The sequence below is a fragment of the Natrix helvetica genome (assembly GCF_964273705.1).
Source record: "Natrix helvetica genome assembly, chromosome: 4".
Lineage (NCBI taxonomy): Eukaryota > Metazoa > Chordata > Lepidosauria > Squamata > Natricidae > Natrix > Natrix helvetica.
The window spans coordinates 156,411,292-156,431,465 of record NC_138550.1 but is presented as its reverse complement, the minus strand read 5'-3'; the positions used below and the strand labels follow the sequence as shown (position 1 = coordinate 156,431,465).

The window sequence follows — 20,174 nt, the reverse complement described above, 5'->3', positions numbered from 1 at the left end:
GATGTCCCCTTTCTTTCCCACCAGTGAACTGATCTCAACTTTTCACAGCTCTGAATGTTTGAACTGGAGTTTTTATACCCCTGTTTTTGTTTCTTAAAAACGGGGGTATCCATTGCTGGGGGGAAGGACGGTGTTATAAAAATCCAGATGGGGGAACCGAAGGGCTAACATAATTTCTGAGTACGAAGTATTAATGCCTGTATGAGTTTAAACAGAATGTATTTTTCTTTGAACAGATTTTCACCAAGAAAAATGGATCTATGTACACAAGGGAAGCACCAAAGAAGTGAGTACCCATTATTATTTTAAACATATAATCATTTTGCTTGAAATTTTCCCATTTCTCCATCTAATGCAGTTGATAATATGGACTACATGCCTTTGACAGGTGATGGTGGTATGGGTATAGTTTACTAAAAGTGCTGATTTTTGATTGGTTGCACTTTGCATTTAATAAAAATGTTTTAGATTAGGAGAGTCCAACCATGTCAACTTTAGGGATTGTGGATTTCCACTCCCAGAATTCTCTCACCAGCATGGCTGACTGAGGAATTCTGGGAGTGGAAGTCCACAGATCTTAAAGTTGCCAAGGTTTGACATTCCTCTTTTTAGACCAATGTTTCCCATCTCCAGCAACTTTAAGCTGCAAGGACGTCAACTCCCTGTCAACCCTGAAGTTGATCTGGCTGGAGCCATCTTGGAGCTTCAGTGCTGCCACACTGGAGCTGAGGGATAGGGAGGGGAGGGGATTAGAGACAGCTGGAGTCGTGTAGTCAAAGCAAAATACTTTCTCTTGAGAACCAAGGACGTTTTCACATCTAGCGGGAGGAATGAGGAGTGATGTCACCAGACCAGTGGATGCTGCCTTGATTGGGCCTCGTGACTGATTGTTTGGGGTTGAGGGAAAAACTTTTACTTTTAACTAGGTGAAAACCAAGGAGCCCCTCAAGAGTTGGTTTTCACCAGATCTGTGCCAATGATATTTCCAATAAAGCTATTCTTGGAGGAATCCACCTGCCTCAAGAGTTTTTGCGTGCAATGGATCTATTACTTGGAACCCTGACATTAAACCATCAGTCACATGGCCCAATCAACACTGACACTCCCACAATTCTCATACTGCCTAGGGAATTCTGGGAGTTGAAGTCCCACAACTTAAAGTTGCTGAGAATTTAGAAACATTGCTTCAGAATGTACTCGTTCAAATTAGAACTGAGAAAGAGCAGGCCTACTTCATCTAAGGGCTTGGAAGAATAACCTTTGGTGATCTTAAAAGCTCTCCGGATCATGATTATTCAAAATTGATGGCATATTTCCCATTGGTGCTGAGATGGGAAACATATATCATAAGCACAGTTTTAAAAGTGATCTCCCGTGAGCCCAAGAACATGGACAAACTTCGTCTTGTCCATTTGCTTAATTTGGACTTCCCCTCCTGATTCCTTTTATGGGCATTTGCCTATGTAATATAAAATAAAAGCATTATTTCTGCAGCATGACAGTTCTAAGCCCCACAAAGAAAGGAATGCTGTCTATGCAGGTTGGTGATCAGCAGATCCAGGCCAAGAAATCTCCAGTAGAAAGGTAGATTCTTCCCCTATGATTGCTGCATTGGAAAAAAACCCTCTTAGTGTTAGCTTTAATGAAAGCAGAGATCCTGATTATTTCTGAGCCTTGAAGTCAACCACACTCAGTTGTTCTACAGATTTAATTCCAGACCGTCAACCCTTCTGGTTCTAATCAGAATAGAAAGAAATCACTCATGTATTTCATTCTCTCCTTTAGCGCCATGGCTACTGCACCCTGGGAGAAGCTTTCAATAGACTGGATTTCTCTAATGCTATTCTGGATTCCAGAAGGTTCAACTATGTCGTACGGGTGAGTGTCAAGGGTTGGTTTACTCCATTGAAGCAGTTCATTCAGATATGGTGGTTTTTGTCCCCAGAAGATCCACAGATTAGAGTAAAATTAAATTAAATACACTGATAAAGAATCAGTAAACTATAGTTTTTAAGATGGGGTAGTCATAAAGTGTGTATGCAGATCAGTGGTGGGTTTCAATTTTTTTTAGAACCTCTTCTGTAGGTGTGGCCTGCTTTGTGGGAGTGGTTTGCTGGCCATGTGACCGGGTGGGAGTGGCTTGCCAGCCATGTGACTGGGTGGGCGTGGCCAACTTGTAAAATGTGGTGAAACTCACTTAACCACGCTCTTGCTTAGCAACCAAAATGTTGGCTCAGAAACTCTGGCATTGAAGTGTGGAAGTCTTAAAGCTGTCAAGTTACAAGATCCTTGCACCCCTAACCCTTTAGAAAAAAAAACCCCAGGGGTGTTCACACTTGACAGCTTTAAGACTTGTGGACTTCAACTCCCAGAATTCCTCATCTCGCTCTTCATCTTGATGATGTGCGGATGGGCGGGGGGAGGGAGCTGGTACTGGTTCTAAACGGCACTGTAGATTTGTGGAAGCTCTTCTATAGAAGAGGTTAGAACTGGCAGGAACCCACCCCTGATGCAGATCTGATACAAGTGTCATCTTTCCCTCTGTCTTTCTCAGTCTCTGTCTGTCTGTCCATCCATCCATCCACCAGTCCGTCCATCCATCCATACACCCATCCATCTATCTAATTTCCATTTATTTTATGACCTGAGATAGTTGTTTGCAACAACTGTCCCTGCCAGTAGAGATGGACTTGTCCCTGGGTGAGATCACATGGCTTGCTTTAGCAGGTCAATTACAGATTTTATGGCTGCATTCACACAGAGTAAGAAGTTTGCTTGGTTGCTTAATCTGTGGCTCAGCACCATATTTTGTCTGGCTTTAAATCATTGATTCATTAAGTCAACATGTAGGATGAAGTTAGACATGAAACGGGTAAGAAGTAGGCTTGAAGGAATTGTTTGCATGTGTGAAGGCTTAATTGCAAGCATTGTGGAGTTGTTGTTAGTTGCGAAGTCATGTCTGACCGATCGCGACCCCATAGACAACGTTCCTCCAGGCCTTTCTGTCCTCTACCATCCTCTGGAGTTCATTTAAGCTCACGCCTATTGCTTTGGTGATTCCATCCAGCCACCTCATTCTCTGCTGTCCACTTCTTCTTTTGCCCTCATTCTTTCCCAGCATTAGGCTCTTCTCCAGTGAGTCCGTCCTTCTCATTAGGTGGCCAAAGTGCTTGAGTTTCCACTTCAGGATCTGGCCTCTAAAGAGCAGTCAGTCTTCTCCAGCACCATAGTTCAAAGGCCTCAATTCTTTGGCGCTTCAGTGATCAATTTAAAACCCAAGAGAATTAGTGGGAGACTTTATTTTTAAGAACCAAAAATATCCAGCCCAACCTCCTGGATTGGTTGGGATTATAACTTCCATCCTGGAAGAGAATTCGGGGGGTGTGGAAATCCCATTAGATTTGGAAAGCAAATTTGGAGACTAGCAAAGGCTAATTTAAACCTTTTATAGAAAGACATTTCAAAAGCTACTGATAACTTCTGTTTAAGATTGAAAGCTCAAGAGCATCTGGGTTTGGTAATATGGTTTATCGAATCCCAGAAGTCTATATCATCATTTGCTATGGTTCCAATAAGTCTCTGTTCCAGAATAGTTCCTGGTCCTAAATCCATCCAGCACCTGTTTGCCCTCTTTGGCTTGAGTCTCAATTTTAGTTCTGGCCTCGTCTTGTTATGCGCTCCCATTTTTCCATCCCCCCCACCTCCCTGAATTGAATGTTGTAGGAACGCCAGCTGGCAGGTCAAAGCTGTTTACACATAACTGTCATCCTGCTTAGTCATTGTTGTCGACTGCTTTAGCTTTTCACTTCTAGGAGAAAGTTGTGGCTGGCAGATTGCCAGAACCAGTCAAGTCAAGTGCTTCACTGCAGACAAACAAAGAGATGATATACAGCCTTTGGGTCATAGTTCAGGAGTCAATTATATGTTGTTAGATCAAGAATGCCAAACAAAGACTCAGTTGCTTTTCATTTTATCAGTCAAAAACAATCCAGGACTCTTGTGACGGTGACTTCTCTCTGAACAGTACACCAAGCAATTAAATAAACTCATTCCTAGCACGTAGATTATAAACTGGTTGAAAGAACAGGCAGACTGGCACCTTCGTCTCGGGATGATTCTGTAACTGTTCTAGGCCAGGGTTTGTTTTAACGATGGGTTATTGAATTCATTGTGCAGTTGTGCCCACCAACCTATTGCTAGAAACCCTGGCTGACAGTCTGCAACAAAAGCTCCGAATTTTAATTTAGGAAACATTCAAGCTAGACGTATAAAATGTACGTCTGTGTGGAAAAGGACGTTCTTCTTGAATTTAAATAAATCTGAGTTCATTGCTCGTTGCACAAGAACAGCCAAGGGCAGAAAATGCAGTTGTCCTTTATTGAAGTCATTTCCTGGAGAACTGGCAGGATGTATTCTGGCACATGATACTGAATTTTAAATTTTCAGACACATCAATTAGGAAGAGCTACACATTTTTTTTAAAAAAAAACCTGATTTACTACTTTTGTTTAAGTAGAATTGGTAGGAAGAAAAAAGGAAGAGCATAAACATTAGAGGATTGGCCACAACCTGCTTTTAAAATTTAGTGGCAGCTTTTGAAATCACAATTGGTTACTGCAACTATTTGTGGGAGGAGGGACCAATTGGTACAGGTTTTGTCAAATTTTACTATATTGTGTAGGAGAAGGAGTGGCAGGACCTGGAGGTGGAGTCAAATGTGCAATCAGCCTAGAATCTCTACGTAGTCACAAACGGATTAAGTCCAAACTGTCTTTAATTCTGTTGATCCTTATCTTTCACTTGAGTAGATTCTTGTGCATAAGCAGCTTTAGTAATCAATCAGTTTAACTGGAACTTCATGTGTGGTCCTGAGCTTTTGTGCCTGATACTTGCCTAGTTTGAAAAGCACCTCATGCTGTAATTAATACAACTTGAAACAAGCACTTCCAAATTGCTTCATGCAGCCAAGATGGAATGGCAGAGTAAATCCAAAGCTTTGTTCCATTTTCAATATGCTAATTTGTGGTAGATCTTTTTTTGGAATGATAGATGACAAGGTGACCTCAGGATGGCTGCAAGATTAGAAGAGAGACTGCTATAGGTACCTGGCTATTAAGATAGATTGGCCGCCCAAAAAACATCACTAGAAAACAAATACATGAAATCCATGGAAGGAGGACATATGGGGGTAAATCTGGGGTGAAATTCAGCAGGTTCTGACAGGTTCTGGAGAACCAGTAGCAGAAATTTTGAGTAGTTTGGAGAACCAGCAAACACCACCTCTGTTTGGCCCCAGAGTGGGGTGGGAATGAGATTTTGCAATATCCTTCCCCCAGGAGTGGAGAGGGAATGGAGATTTTGCAGTATCCTTCCCCTGCCACGCCCACCAAGCCACACCCACAGAACTGGTAGTAAAAAAAATTTGAATTTCACCACTGGGGTAAATGATGACATGTAGCATGACAAGGTCATCCAGATTCTGCAATTTACAACCTTGCATAAAATCTCATGATTTTAAGATGTTATGATGCAGTAATGCAGTGGCATCATTTACTTGAGGAAGTCATCACAGTTTGCAAGTGAACTGCAAGTGAAAATGCAATTGCATAATTCATCATTTTGGGGATATCACAAAGTGTACACTCCAGGGTCATAATGAGGAGGAGAGGATATTTTCTAGTTTGCCTTTTGGTGAGTGAGAAGAGACTGGACAGCCACTTGCCTGAAATGGTAGGGTCTCCTGCTTGAGCAGGGGGCTGGACTACAAGACCTCCAAGGTCCCTTTCAGCTCTATTCTGATTCTGAGTGTTCGTAAAATGACTCTTTCTGCCTGAAATGGCTCAAAATAACTTACAGAGCATTTAAACCACCATATCTAAGACAGGGACATATGGCAGCTATTTTGTCCTTTTAACATGTATGTTCAGCCTTCACCCAAAATGGGGCTTTCATCCACCTTTACTGGAGCATGGCACTCAACATATGTTCTTGAGTTGTGCATGCTCTTGTCTTAGACCATGCCCAGTTTAGATTCAAAGGAGTAGAAATGCATATGAGAAAGCATTCTTGGTCAGGACTGTGGTTTCCTGTGGGGCTTCGAAAGCACACAGTTGTGAGTGCGAGCATTTGATTTTATTTTTGTCAAGTCCCTGGTGATTTGTAAAGATTAAGCTGATTACTGTCGGCATTGGGTAGATTAGCCAATTAGCTGTGACTGTTTTCCCAGCTCCCTGGGTTTATATTATCAGTCATGTGTCTATGGAAGATATTAATAGAATGCCCCATGTGTCTTCCATTGTCATTCAGAATTGCGCAGAATGATAAACAGGAGTTGACCAGTCCTTAATACCACTTTGCTGCCATTTCTACTGTTGAAAGTACAACTGAAAAGCATATGCACATGTTTTATAACAAGAAGGGAGGGAAGGACTTTTGGCTCTCTCTCTCACTGCCATCATATAGATTCATGTATATTTCTAAGGAGATTAAATGTCAACCATCTGTCTATCTTTGTCCTCTGTTTTAATGACTCGGCTTGGTAAGTAAATCTACCAGAAGAAGCCAATAGATTGTAATTATTTTAAATCTTGCATCGGCCTTTTCCCATAATTTTGTCTGGCTCCAATCTTTCCCCCCCCCCTCTTTTTCTTGTTAAGTCGAGCAGCAAATAACTAAAACGGTTTCATTGGGTCACATGAGAAGAAAACCCAGATTAGAAGTGCTCAAGAGGTTGAATGTCTTATTTTTATTCACAGTTGTTGGAGCTGATTGCAAAGTCTCAGCTGACATCACTGAGTGGAATAGCCCAGAAAAACTTTATGAATATCTTGGAGAAAGTTGTGCAAAAAGGTATGGGTATATATAAATAGAAAAGGTGGAATATTGACTTTCCAAAAAACAGGCTGATCTCCAGTACATTAATTTAGCAAATCATCTGGCTGGGTTTAGGTCTTTGATTTTGGACCAGTTCTTGTTAAGGTGAGAGGTGGAACTAAATCCCACCACATGCAATATACAGTAATAATAATTCTTCTCAGTATGATGCTCTCCAATCTCCTTGCAGCCTCCATTATATATAGCAGTATAGCAGGGGTGTTCAAACTTGGGAACTTTAAGACTTGTGGACTTCAACGCCCAGAATTCCCCAGCCAGCCATGCTGGCTGGGGAATTCTGGGAGTTGAAGTCCACAAGTCTTAAAGTTCTCAAGTTTGGACACCCCTGCAATATATAGTAAAGGTAAAAGTTCCCCTCACATATGTGCTAGTCGTTCCCGACTCTAAGGGGCGGGGCTCATCTCCGTTTCAAAGCTGACGAGCCAGCGCTGTTTGAAGTTGGCTCCGTGGTCATGTAGCCGGCATGACTAAATGCCAAAGGCGCACGGAACGCTGTTACCTACTCACCAAAGTGGTCCCTATTTTTCTACTTGCATTTTTCCATGCTTTCGAACTGCTAGGTTGGCAGAAGCTGGGACAAGTAACAGGAGCTCACTCCGTTATGCGGAGGTAGGGATTCGAACCGCTGAACTGCTGACCTTTTTGATCGACAAGCTGAGCGTCTTAGCCACTGAGCCACCGTGTCCCTTGCAATATATAGCAATCAAAATTCTTCTCAATACGAGGTCCTCCAATCTCCTTAGAGCCTCCATTATATATAGCCAGCATTAGTGGTAATCCAATGTCTTAGATATGGAAGACACCAGTTAGAGAAGGATGAAAAAATGACATGGATGAGTAAAATCACTTTGGCTTGCTCTGCCCAACCCTCTCTGAATGTCATATCAGCCTGTCTTTCCCAAGAGTGATACCGTTATATGCATGTCTCACACTTCGGAGTGGTGACAGCTTTTGAGATAGGAGAAGGTAATGAAGATTTGGCTTATCACCCAAGGCAGAAAGGCCCCAAATAATAATAAAAAAGGACTTTGTTTAAGGTCTTATGAAGATCAGCAGCACTGGTCAACATCAGGGGAACATTGGCTGGGTCATGGCGTTCTCTACATTTCTAATTATTGTTAAGTCTATGGGATAATTGCAAGGCCATTTCAAATGGTTGTGTAAGGACTGAAAGCTATGTAGGATGGAAATGCCGAAACATTCTTTTGCACCGCCCTGGAAGCGAAGGACGAGAAGCAAAAGCGAACCTTCTCTGTGGCTCTCGGGAAGAAAGTGACTTTTCTTTAGTTTGTTGGCTTCTTTCTTCTTCGCCTGTATCTGAATGTCCCTTTTCTCTCATTTCCCCCATCAAGTTCTAGAGGATCAACAGAATATCAGACTGATAAAAGAATTGCTGCAGACTCTGTACATGTCACTTTGCACCTTGGTCCAGAGTGTTGGCAAGTCCGTTCTAGTTGGCAACATAAACATGTGGGTCCACAGAATGGAGATGATTCTTTATTGGCAGCAGCAGCTGAACAATATCCAAATCACCAAGGTGAGCAAAGGTGTCAGAATATTCATGACTGGCAGAGACATAGTAACAAGGTCAGCCAATGAATAGGCATAGCAACTAAGTTACAACCAACATCTTCATCAATGGTTTGGATGAGGGAATAAATGGGGAACTCATCAAATTTGCAGATGACACCAAGCTGGCAGGAATAGCCAACACTCCAGAAGATAGGCTTAAGATACAGAAGGATCTTGACAAACTTGAACATTGGGCACTATCTAATAAAATGAAATTCAGTGGTGAAAGAAGTAAGGTTCTACATTTAGGCAAGAAAAAAGAAATGCACGGGTACAGTATAGGTGGTACCTTGCTCAATAGTAGTAACCGTGAGAGGGATCTTGGAGTCCTAGTGGACAACCATTTAAGTATGAGCCAGCAGTGTGCAGCAGCTGCCAAAAAAGCCAACACAGTTCTAGGCTACATAAACGGGGATAGAATCAAGATCATGTGAAGTGTTAATACCACTTTATAATGACTTGGTAAGGCCACACTTGGAATTCTGCATTCAGTTTTGGTCGCCACGATGTAGAAAAGATCTGGAGACTCTGGAGAGAGTGCAGAGAAGAGCAACAAAGATGATTAGGGGACTGGAGCCTAAAACCTATGAAGAACGGTTGCAGGAACTGAGTATGTCTAGTTTAATGAAAATAAGGACTAGGGGAGACATGATAGCAGTGTTCCAATATCTCAGGGGTTGCCGCAAAGAAGAGGGAGTTAAACTATTCTCCAAAGCATCCAAGGGTAGAACAAGAAGCAATGGGTGGAAACTAATCAAGGACGGAAGCAACTTAGAACTGAGGAGGCATTTCCTGACAGTTAGAACAATTAATCAGTGGAACAGCTTGCCTCCAGAAGTTGTGAATGCTCCAACACTGGAAGTTTTTAAGAAGTAATTGGATAACAATTTGTCTGAAGTGATGTAGGGTTTCCTGCATAGGCAGGGGTTGGACTAGAAGACCTCCAAGGTCCCTTCCAACTCTGCTATTGTATTATAAGTCAGCCAATGAGGGCTGTTTAGAAACTGAAACAGTATTTGCTGGAGACAGCTAATGGGCATGGCTTTAGTTCTGAGTCTGTGCTGAGAAACAAAGCTAGACTGGACTTGTCTGCTCTGAACTCTGAACTGAAACAGTCTCTTCTCTGTACAGCATTGGAAGAATCTGCTGTTGGTACTGTACATTTATTCATGTGTTACTATTTATATAAATTAATGAAGTTAATGAATCCTGCTGAACCTTTTATCTCTGTGGGCTTTCTACTGCAAACTCTGACAAAAGGGCCTGACTTTTTGACCAGCTGATCAAAGAGCTGCTATCGGGTTTTCCTAAAAGCTGTTAATAGGTTCAACAACAACAACAACAAGATCAATCCGCAGAGTTAAATCTAACTGCAGGTGTGCCGACCTTTACGGTTTCCATCAGGAAGATTTTATAAAATTCATTAGCAGGTCGGTCAGCACCCCCACCCCCCCAGCAAGGTAGCAATGATTGCAGGAATCATTGAATGAATATTTGTTCAGCATTCATTTGAAGTTACAATGGCACTGAAAGAATGATAGTTAGAAGTGGTCACTGAAGTTACAGCTGCTTTAAGTGCGACTGTTGTCATGTGATCAAAATCCAGGCTCTTGGCATCCTGTTCCCATTTATGACCGTAGTGTGTGCTTTAACTCCCCCGTCTTGCCTATCTTCCCCCCCATTTCTTCCCTTTCGGCTGCCCTGCACTCTGTCTCCTACCCATTCCCAGGTGGCAGCCCAAGAAAGAGTGAGTCCCCACCTAATGATGTCACTGTCCTCACCTAATGACTGCAACCAAGACCACCAAAACTGTTGTTGTTAAGCAGTGTGGTGGTGTGATGTTTCACCGAATGATCACTTCACTTAGCAATGGAAATTCCAGTCCCGGTCAGGGTTCTTAAGTGAGCTAATACCTGTACCTGGTCTTGGTTAATGTAGCATGCTAAGCCGGGTTAAGAGTTATTACTTGAATAGGCACCATTTGTTGTTGTTGTTAGTTTGCGAAGTAGTGTCCAACCCATCGCAACCCCATGGACAACATTCCTCCAGGACTTCCTGTCCTCTAACATCCCCGGAGTCCATTTAAGCTCACGCCTACTGCTTGGGTGACTCCATCCAGCCACTTCATTCTCTGTCATCCCATTCTTCTTTTCCCCTCAATCTTTCCCAGCATTAGGCTCTTCTCCAGTGAGGGCACCATTTAGGAAGTCTTAAAGCTATAGGCCAGGTGGGAAATAGAAAAAAAATCAAAATATTCTGGAAAGAACACATAATGGCAAACCTTTTCAATACCACCTGAAGGATCTGCTCCTGCAGTCCTGAGGTTGTCAGCTCCAACTTGAAGGCAACTTTAATACAATAGGTGAACATTCTTACAAGTTGCATAGAAATCTTGGTATCTTTCAGTATGATCACCCATTCTCTTTTTCTCTCTTTTATTTCTCCAGCCTGATTTCAAAGGGTTGACTTTCACAGATCTGCCCTTATGTTTACAACTAGACATCATGCAACGGCTGTCAGATGGGCGAGACATCGTGAGTCTTGGGCAAGTGACGCCAAGTCTTCAGGTGCTCAGTGAAGACCGACTCCTCTGGAAAAAACTTTGCCATTACCATTTCACAGACAGACAGGTAAACGGCAGTGGAAAGTGATATTGTGGAAGTGTTGTGGTCCACCTGTGGCCTATAGAGATAGCAGCAGAGTCAGACAATAAGGACGTTGTGGAAGAACATGGGCCAGTCCTGTAGTCTGGGGAAAGCTCGGATGAGGGCTCTGTGTCGGAGGCAGAGAGGGGGCCAGGGCCATCTGGTAGTTATGTGCTGCCTCCGGAGTCCGACATCAAAGAGGCATAGGAACAAGGGGAACCTGTTCCCAGTGAGCGCATGTGCAGAGCTGCCAGAAGGCAAGAACAATTAAGAAAAAAGGGTGACTTGGGAGTAAGGCTTGGAGATGATTGGCCCCTCCCAAAATACATGAAAGAGGAGCTGAGCCTTTGCAGGAAGCAATTAGTTCATCTGGTCAGTTCAAGCTCTGTGAGTTCCATTTGACTCTGTGCTAAGTTTGGCCTTGCAAAACTAATTGCCAATTAGGTCTCTGGCAGCATTTCAAGGGAGATAAAGGCGGGTGCTTATCAACATTACCCTGAAAGACTGTGGCAACTCGATCAGACATCTGTCGGAATCTTCATAGACTGTTGGGGAAGCAGTGCGAGCTGTGAATGACCATAATTCATAGCCGTTTAAATAAAAAAGGGTTTTGGGACTAAGATTGTGATTTATGTTTTCTCGGGAAGCTCCAAAGAAATATAGAGAAAATGAATCGGAATCATCCTTAGTTCACCATCCATTCTTGATTAATCGTGACACTTATTCAACCAAGATGGCCTATTACACATGGACACTAACTTGCCTCTGAGACATCTCTTGAGGGCATTTTGTTGTCTACAAAGCAATGGTGGCATGCAGCTTATTCTTAAATGCTCCATTTCCTTCGTGCCCTTCATAAAGTACTTTTTTTCCTAATTCCACACCATTCTTGGAGAAGGAACACCTTGTAGATGCTTCCAACATTATTTTTAATTAGCCAATAACCAGGCGTTGCCCGGGTATTTATTTATAGGGGGAAAATGTCTGTACCAAACGTGATTTCTAATGTTGGATTTTCCCCCTTACCAGGGGGGACTCCTTGTGGAATACTGTGAAGCCATTACCATGGCAACTCCACTGTGCTGCATAGTAGAAGCCATTTTAAGGCACAACAGGCTGTATCTTAACAGAACACACAACCCGGGGAGTTTTAGGAGTGTCTTATCCCCACAATATTTTTCTCACACTTACTGTTTTAAGGCAGCATGCATCCTCTCATACTTACTTCTTTATGGGTTCTCTTGTTGTGGAGCGACCATACCGTTAGCCATATCTCCATGTACTTTTGCAAATCTATAATTTTGTGGGGTCTTCTTTGTTTTAGATACGCAAGCGGCTAATACTGTCAGATAAAGGGCATTTGGATTGGAAGAAGATGTACTTCAAGCTTGTCAGATGTTATCCACGGAAAGAACAATATGGAGATACTTTGCAGCTTTGTAGACATTGTCATATCCTTTCGTGGAAGGTAGGTGGCCACTTTGTCCAGTTCCATTGAAATACCCTGTAGAGCCGGGATTTTTATTTTGTCTACATAATTCATTGATTTTTAGCTATCTTGTGGATTTTCAGGCCATTTTAAAAAAAATCACAAATTTAAATTTAATATAATGGTGGGTAAATTAATGTATGTCCTGGTGTGTGAAGGCACTGTGTTTCTATTCTAAATGTTCCATTAACACATGAAACTAGGAGACTGTAAGTTCTATTGCTGCCTTAGGCGGGAAAGCCGGCTGGGATGATTTTGGGCCAATCACCAGGAGACTATGAGTTCTAATCCCGCCATAGGCATGAAAGCTGGCTGGGAACTTTAGGCCAATCACTCACTCTCAGCCAAACCTATCTGACAGGATTGTTATTGTGGGGAAAATAGGAGGAGGAAGGAGTATGTACATCAGGGGTGTCCAAACTTGGGAAGCTTAAGACTTGTGGACTTCAACTCCCAGGATTCCCCAGCCAGCATGGCTGGCTGGGGAATCCTGGGAGTTGAAGTCCACAAGTCTTAAGCTTCCCAAGTTTGGACACCCCTGATGTACAGTATATCACAGAAGAGCGTACACCCTGTGGGGCATCCTGAAATGAAAGGTGGAGGTGCGCAAGGTCTCTCCGTGACATCATCATGGAGGAGTGGAAGAGGACTCCAGTGGCAATCTGTGAAGCTCTGGTGAACTCTATGCCCAAGAGGTTAAGGCAGTGCTGGAAAATAATGGCCGCCACACCAAAGATTGACACTTTAGAAGAAACTATACCAGAAAGGGGTTTGGTTCCGGCGGCTTCTGCCAGAAGGTATGCTGATATTCTGGGAGGACACTAGAGTTAGAATTAATACAACTATGGAGGCCAAGGCCTTCATGGAAAAAAAACAAAGTGCTCCTAGATAAAGCTGATGATACCACACGGGATACACAAGACACGGGAGGTGCTGGAACCTTGCTGGTGGGGGGAGAAGGGGCAACACTGAGAAAACTTAGATCACAAAAGTGAATTAGAAAAATAATGCAATTGCTAATACAGGGAATTTTTTTCTGATTGATATAAAATAGATTGAAATTACTTGAAGATATAAGGTAAAAATATGCTGTCAAAACATTGCTAAGTAGTAATTATTTAATGTATTAATAAGTGAAAATTATGAGAATTGGGGGGAGTGCCATTTCCTGCATAATGTAGCTGTCAAAATTTGTAACTTTATCCATTATCCCCTTTCCTGAATTTTTTTGTAAAACTAATAAAAATTTCGGTTAAAAAAAAAATATTGACACTTTGGACCTCATGTGGAAATGATCACTTAGAGCTATACTCACCTTTATTGCCAGCAGTTTAAACACTGGCTGAGTGTTGCGTTATTTTGAGGGGACAGCACATTTACACTATTATACAAGCTGTATACTCACTACTTTACTTTGTAGCCCAGTGTCATTTCTTCACATGAAAAGATATACTTAAATATTTACAAAATGTGAGGGGGTATGTACTCACTTCTGTGATATACTGTATATTCACTGCCTCTAAAGTAATAAAGGGGTAAAAAAATTAAAAAGGATGTGAATTTAAACCAACTTTGCATATCTTAATATCATTGACGAATGAGTTGATTGATGAGCATTTAGTGTGATATTTGTCTTTCTGGTGCTTGTAGAACTACCGGATACAACTTTTAAGGATATTGATGTTCTTGTTTTGTAGGGCACCGATCACCCCTGTACGGCTAACAACCCAGAAAGCTGCTTGACTGCTCTTTCGCCGCAAGACTTTATCAACTTGTTCAGATTCTGAATTCCCAAATAATTTCACTCCCTGTCGTACTGTTCCAATGGGACTCTTTACAGAGCTGAGCAGTTTGTATCATAGCTTGTAAATAACACAGCTTGATTGTTCCTGAGTCAAAGAAGACAAGAGACTTTTAGGAGGCAGAAGGAGCCATAATCTCGTGGCCTTGGACTCTTGAGAGAACATAGCCTCCTAGTTGGACATATGTAAAAAGGCAAGATTTTTGTAAATATTAAGCTTGGTGAGAATTGGTGTGCAAGCTTTCGGGGACAATCCATTTAGGAAATGCAAAGAAGAGTCATCCTTGCAAATATTTGGAAATGTCTTCTGGATTTTCAAAGCCAGAGGAATGACACACTACCGTCAGGTTAAAACTTGGAACGGTTCCCAACTTTGCTTTTTTATTTGTTTGCAGAAGATATTTATACCTAAAACTTTTTTTAAAAAGAGATTTACAATGATATATCCCTTTATTCTTTAAAAAAATGAACTGAATCCAGATAAAATAATATCCCAGTTTCTACCTCTTGAAACAGCTTTCCAAATAAACCAGTGTGTGGTATGAAGCATCTGTACGTCATCTAAAGAGATGTTGTTGTTTTTTAAAAAAAACTGTTGATAGTAGCTTTCCTGTTGCTGCTTCTTGTTAACACTTAAGTTTTAATTTATCTGGCAGCCTTTTTTGTGGTATTTAAATGTAACTGAGTTCTGGGAAATTTGGAAATTTCCCTAGGTCGTTCTTGGATACCATTGAAGGCGGACTATGTTGTAAGTGTGGCTTAGGCAGCTGGATAAACTATTTGAGTTGAGCTTTTACTAAAAACATCATGTTTTGGTTTGTCAACTTCATGCGCAATGCAGAGATGTTTACTCATTAACTTAACAAAAAAAAAACCACCAAGAATCTTTGTACAATTTCAATGTGTAAGGTCACCTCTCAATGAGGATTGCAGTATTTGGGCTGCAAAATATGAGCAGCCATTGGATGTCAGCAAAGAGACGCCGTTTCTTAAACTAACTCTTTGCTGACATCTGCTGGTTGTTGCACACTTTGCAATCCAGGAATAACTACCTTATCCTTAGAGGGCATCCTATATCTCATGAAGCCAGTTTGGCAGTTTCCATATCATTTGATGTTGAAATTGGTAATGCCACGTAGGTTATACCCAGAGCCTTCTCTGGATAAAAGATGAGTCAGCTAGGAAGCCTCTTCCTATTGGTTAACACGGGGTTTGAATCCTGAGTGTAGATGACATATCTGATTTTAAGAAAAAATAGAGAAACTGTACATGCATGCTACATATCCAAGTACCATGTTTCCCCCAAAATAAGACAGGGTCTTATTTTCTTTTGACCCCTGAAATAAGCACTTGGCCTTATTTTCGGGGAGGTCTTATTGTTTTTGGGGTGCAGGAGGCAAGCGTGGTGACCTTATGGCTGCTGCTGTCTTGCAATATTTTCGGGGAGGGTTTATTTTAGCACATGCGCTCAAAAGCCCGATTGGGCTTATTATCCGGAGAAGTCTTATTTTCAGGGAAACAGGATAATGACATTTCTAGTCTCAAATTCAGATTTCATTTTAGCTGAGAAAGTGTGTCTGAATTACCAAGACGTTACCTTAGTCTTTGAGGCATTCCCACTATATAGTAGGAAAAATTCCCATGTGGGCATGATCTTTGCATCAAAGGTTGAGGTTTTGAGGCACTAATGTGGTCAGGAAAATAGGAAGTCAGATTGGAATACAGGTAGTTCTTGACTTACAATCATCTGTTTAGTGACAAAGGTACAACAGCGACCATTTGTAGAGCTTGCAACTGTCACAATATCCTTCTGATCACATGATCAAGATTTTGGCGCCTGGCAACTGGCATTTATTTACGACGGTTGTGGCATCCTGGGGTCTTGTGACTGCCATTTGCAACCTTCCCAGCTAGTTTCCAATAAGCAAAATCAATAGGGGAAGCCAGATTCGCTTAACAACCACGTGATTCACTTAACAACTGCAACAATGTGCTTACCCCCCAGGGCAAAAAAAAAAGGTTGTAAAAGTGAGCATGGCTCACTGAACAATGGCCCTGCTTAGCCACGGAACTTCTGCTCTTCACTGTGGTTGTAAACCGTCACAGTTTCGCTTATAGTGACTGCCTCGCTTAACAAGCGAGTTGCCGATCCCAATTGTGGTCACTAAACAAGGACTACTTGTAAGTGAATAGGAAACTCATGTGTTTAATAGATAGGCTGAGTCAGAAAGAAAGCCCCATTGGGGCGAACAAAGGAGTATCAAATGTTGAGGAAAAGGTTTTATGATTGGGAGATGATTAGATGCAAATGGGAATTAAAAAGAATCAGAAAGTCTCAGTGGGCATCTGTAAGGGTGCAAAATGGATGAAAGCAATGTTGCAATCTCATGAGACAAGGCCCAACTCTTTTGTAAAAGTTTGCAAAACGTTATGGCAAGACAACTGCTATTATTACAAGTTTCTGCAGATGCTCGTGGGAAATGGGATTTTAAAGTGTGTTTAAAGTGTAGATATGTTTGTGTGAAGCCATTTTTATTTATTGTATCACTTACTTTCAAAAAAATTACTCTGCATTTAGCTAACCTTCCCTACAAATACACAAACACACAAAGATACATGTCCTGCTTGCCTTTTTTTGAAACAGGCCTGGAATCTTCCAAGTGCAGTAAAGTATCTACGAAATCTTGGTATTTCTTTGATATTTCATTGGCTTCTAGTCACGCACTACAAAAGGGAGAACAGACTTGACACATTTTTCTCAGCAACCTGTTGATGGTTCATTTTAGCAGCTCTGCAGGGTTTGACACAAAACCTTGCCGTGCTTTGTGAAAAGAGTTACCCTTGTTTGCTAAATTGTTGGCAGAAATACTGTCCTGTCAATATGAAGCTTTTCTGACTTCAAAGTGTCCTATCTATTTCACCTACCATGGTTCTTTCTGTTTAAGATTTGGCAGTCTAAAATTCTGCTATAATGTAAAAAATGCAAAAAAAATATATTAATTGTTTGCTTCAAACCTTTTCACTGCTAGTTGTCTTTTTCCTTTCCATAAAAGTATCCAGGTCAGCAGAAAAAAAGAATTAGCTGCACTGTTGTTTTTTTTAAATTAGATATCTATTAAGACGCCATCAACACATTATCTGCTTTGTGTTTTGGTTTTGTAATTATTATTTTTTTATATTATCGTGAACCACTCTGGAATCTTTTTCGTGATAAGAGATATAAAACTATTTTGAGGAGGATAAGGAATAGGAATCTGGAAAAGAATCGGGAAGCAAATTCAAACACTTGTCAGATAAAATGCTTTTGCATTATAGCAGATTCTGTATCTTCTATATCTTTGCAAACATTTGAGGGCTAATAACTGTTGCAATTCCAGATTTCCCCCCTCCATTTCCATAATCCAAAACTTTGGAGATATTTATAAACCATCCCCATGCAGGATACAAAATAACACAAAATCAGTGCAACTAAGCCCAGAAACCAATGAGCCACATTAGAGCTAGTAAAACCAACCATGAAAATGGCTACAATTTTCTTCTTGGCAGAAGCTCTAATTGTTCTCTTGCAATAAAGAGAACTTGCATGTACTTGCCACAAGTACAATCACAGATTTGATGATTGTTTCCCAACTTTCTCCAAAAGCGTGTATTTTCAGCATTCGAGCTTTATGCCACAAATATTTGGACCTGGAAATCTTGTAATGTTTACTCTTACAATGCTGAACTTAATACAGGTAGTTCTCGATTGACAACAGTTGGTGTAATGCGCATTCAAAGTTACAACAGGACTGAAAAAAGTGACCGATGATCGTTTTTCACACTTAACGACCATTGCAGCATCCCCAGGGTCATATGATCAAATTTCAGACATTTGGCAACTGACTCATATTTATGACGGTTGCAGTGTCCCAGGGTCATGGGATCTCCTTTTGCAACATTCTGAGAAACGATGGGGAAGCTGGATTTACTCAACCAACTTTGACAACTGCAGTGGTTTACTTAAGAACTGTGGCAAGAAAGGTTGTAAAACGGGGCAAGAAAGGTTGTAAAACGGGGCAAAACTTACTTAACAAATGTCTCGCTTAGTGGCAGAAATGTTGCGCTCACTTGTGGTCATAAGTCGAAGACTACCTGTATCTGTCTTCCGAAATGGCTTTGTTGTTTTGTTAGTATTTGTTGGTACATCGGAAAGACGCTTGAAATATTTTTTTTTACCCCAGTTCTTCCATCCTCCTGTTTAAATTATTCTTTATTCATCCTTTTTTTGACAGATTGAGATTAAAAAATAGGATGGTGGTTAGATCAGAGCTGGGGAAATCTGCAGGAAATTATTCTAAAAGGACCTTTCTGGAATCTTGGGTTAGATCCTATCACAGTGATAAATACTGATGTCAGTGATCTTCTTATAAATACTGTAGGATCCACAATGTTTGAAGAGCAAGGAAGATTACTCTACTGCCATAGGACAGGGCTTACTCATCCACACTATTATGTAATTTATTTCTCTTTCTTGAAGAAATGTGGTAGAGAAGATTCTCCTATACCGAACTTATTTTCTGCTCCTACAATTTCAGGCATTAGGCTAAGCCAGCCGCAGCAACTTTTAAGAGGTATGGACTTCAACTCCCAGAATATCTGAACTCTGCAGTTGTAACGGTTGAGAAACGCCAGGCTAAGCTATTATATCACTTCTTGTGTTAATCAGTGATCTTAGTTTCAAGAATCCAGCCATGAAAGGATTGTAAATTGTAGATTACAGTGTATCAGGATACATGAAGTTAGTTATTTGTGGCCTGGCTAACAAACCATGGTAAAATCAACAATAACTTAGAACAAAGCCTCGACTCACGCAGTCTTGACAAATATTACAAATTTTGCTGTACATAATATCAGGAATTAAGTTCTAAAACAAGTAACAGTAATCCCATAATTTAATGGATCTTGGTTTAAATTTATACTTTGAGTACAAGGCACAAATACTGGGTTTCTATTAGATTTCACTCTCATTTAACAGATTAATATCCGTTTTGTCCAGTTAGTAGAGGATATGTCAAATAAATTAAGGTTTTACTGCAAATTATGCTACCTTAGTTATGCAAATGAGGCAAATTCAGATTTAATAGGCACACTCCCCCCAATGGTCCATTAAATCAACCTTTTACTGTATTTTGTAATTTTTGCAAGTTTTCATTTTAGATTCTAATGTGTATATATATATATATCTGCCTATATTTGTATATTTGTTTAAGAGGGTTTTTAAAATTGAAATAGCATACAGGAGTGATAACGATAAAAAAAAACCCACCTCATTATGTAATTTTAAAAATCCTTTTGTGCAGCCTTTTTTCAGCCTACTGAAAACCCTTCTATATAAATTTTGCACATTCTTTTTCTTGCATGTTCACTATTCGACAACTGCTTGGTTCAAGTAGCAATTATTTTCTTTCCTTTTTGTAAACTCTTTTTGACACTGAAATTACGAATAAAACATTGATAAGATTAAAAGACTGGCATTTCTATTGCTTTAGCTTCTTCTGGTTTCAGAATGTCAGAAAGGTGGCATTCATTACACTTCTCCCTATTTTTTTTATAGGAACACACAAACATGTCACTTATACTTTTCAGAAATGAAGATGCAGAATAATTATTGAGTGTATACAGTTTATACTCCTCAGTTTAGTGGCCTCTAGAGATGATGGAATGTAACTTCCAAGATTTTGCACATCTGCCTGGGAATTTGAGTGTGTTGTCCAAGCTCGGAAGATCAATTTTG

The 20,174-nt window shown here is 40.8% G+C and overlaps 1 protein-coding gene across 1 annotated transcript in view; it reads left to right on the top strand.

Annotated features, from left to right (window-relative positions):
- Positions 1–19,906, top strand: part of FBXO32 (F-box protein 32) — a 32,224-nt gene extending 12,318 nt beyond the window's left edge. The window contains exons 3-9 of the mRNA XM_081952825.1: positions 237–286; positions 1,786–1,878; positions 6,756–6,849; positions 8,247–8,431; positions 10,914–11,096; positions 12,436–12,579; positions 14,298–19,906. Coding sequence (XP_081808951.1) covers positions 237–286; positions 1,786–1,878; positions 6,756–6,849; positions 8,247–8,431; positions 10,914–11,096; positions 12,436–12,579; positions 14,298–14,387 — 839 coding nt within the window. The 3' untranslated portion in view covers positions 14,388–19,906. The remainder of the gene's footprint in view (positions 1–236; positions 287–1,785; positions 1,879–6,755; positions 6,850–8,246; positions 8,432–10,913; positions 11,097–12,435; positions 12,580–14,297) is intronic.
- The last annotated feature ends 268 nt before the right edge of the window (positions 19,907–20,174 follow it).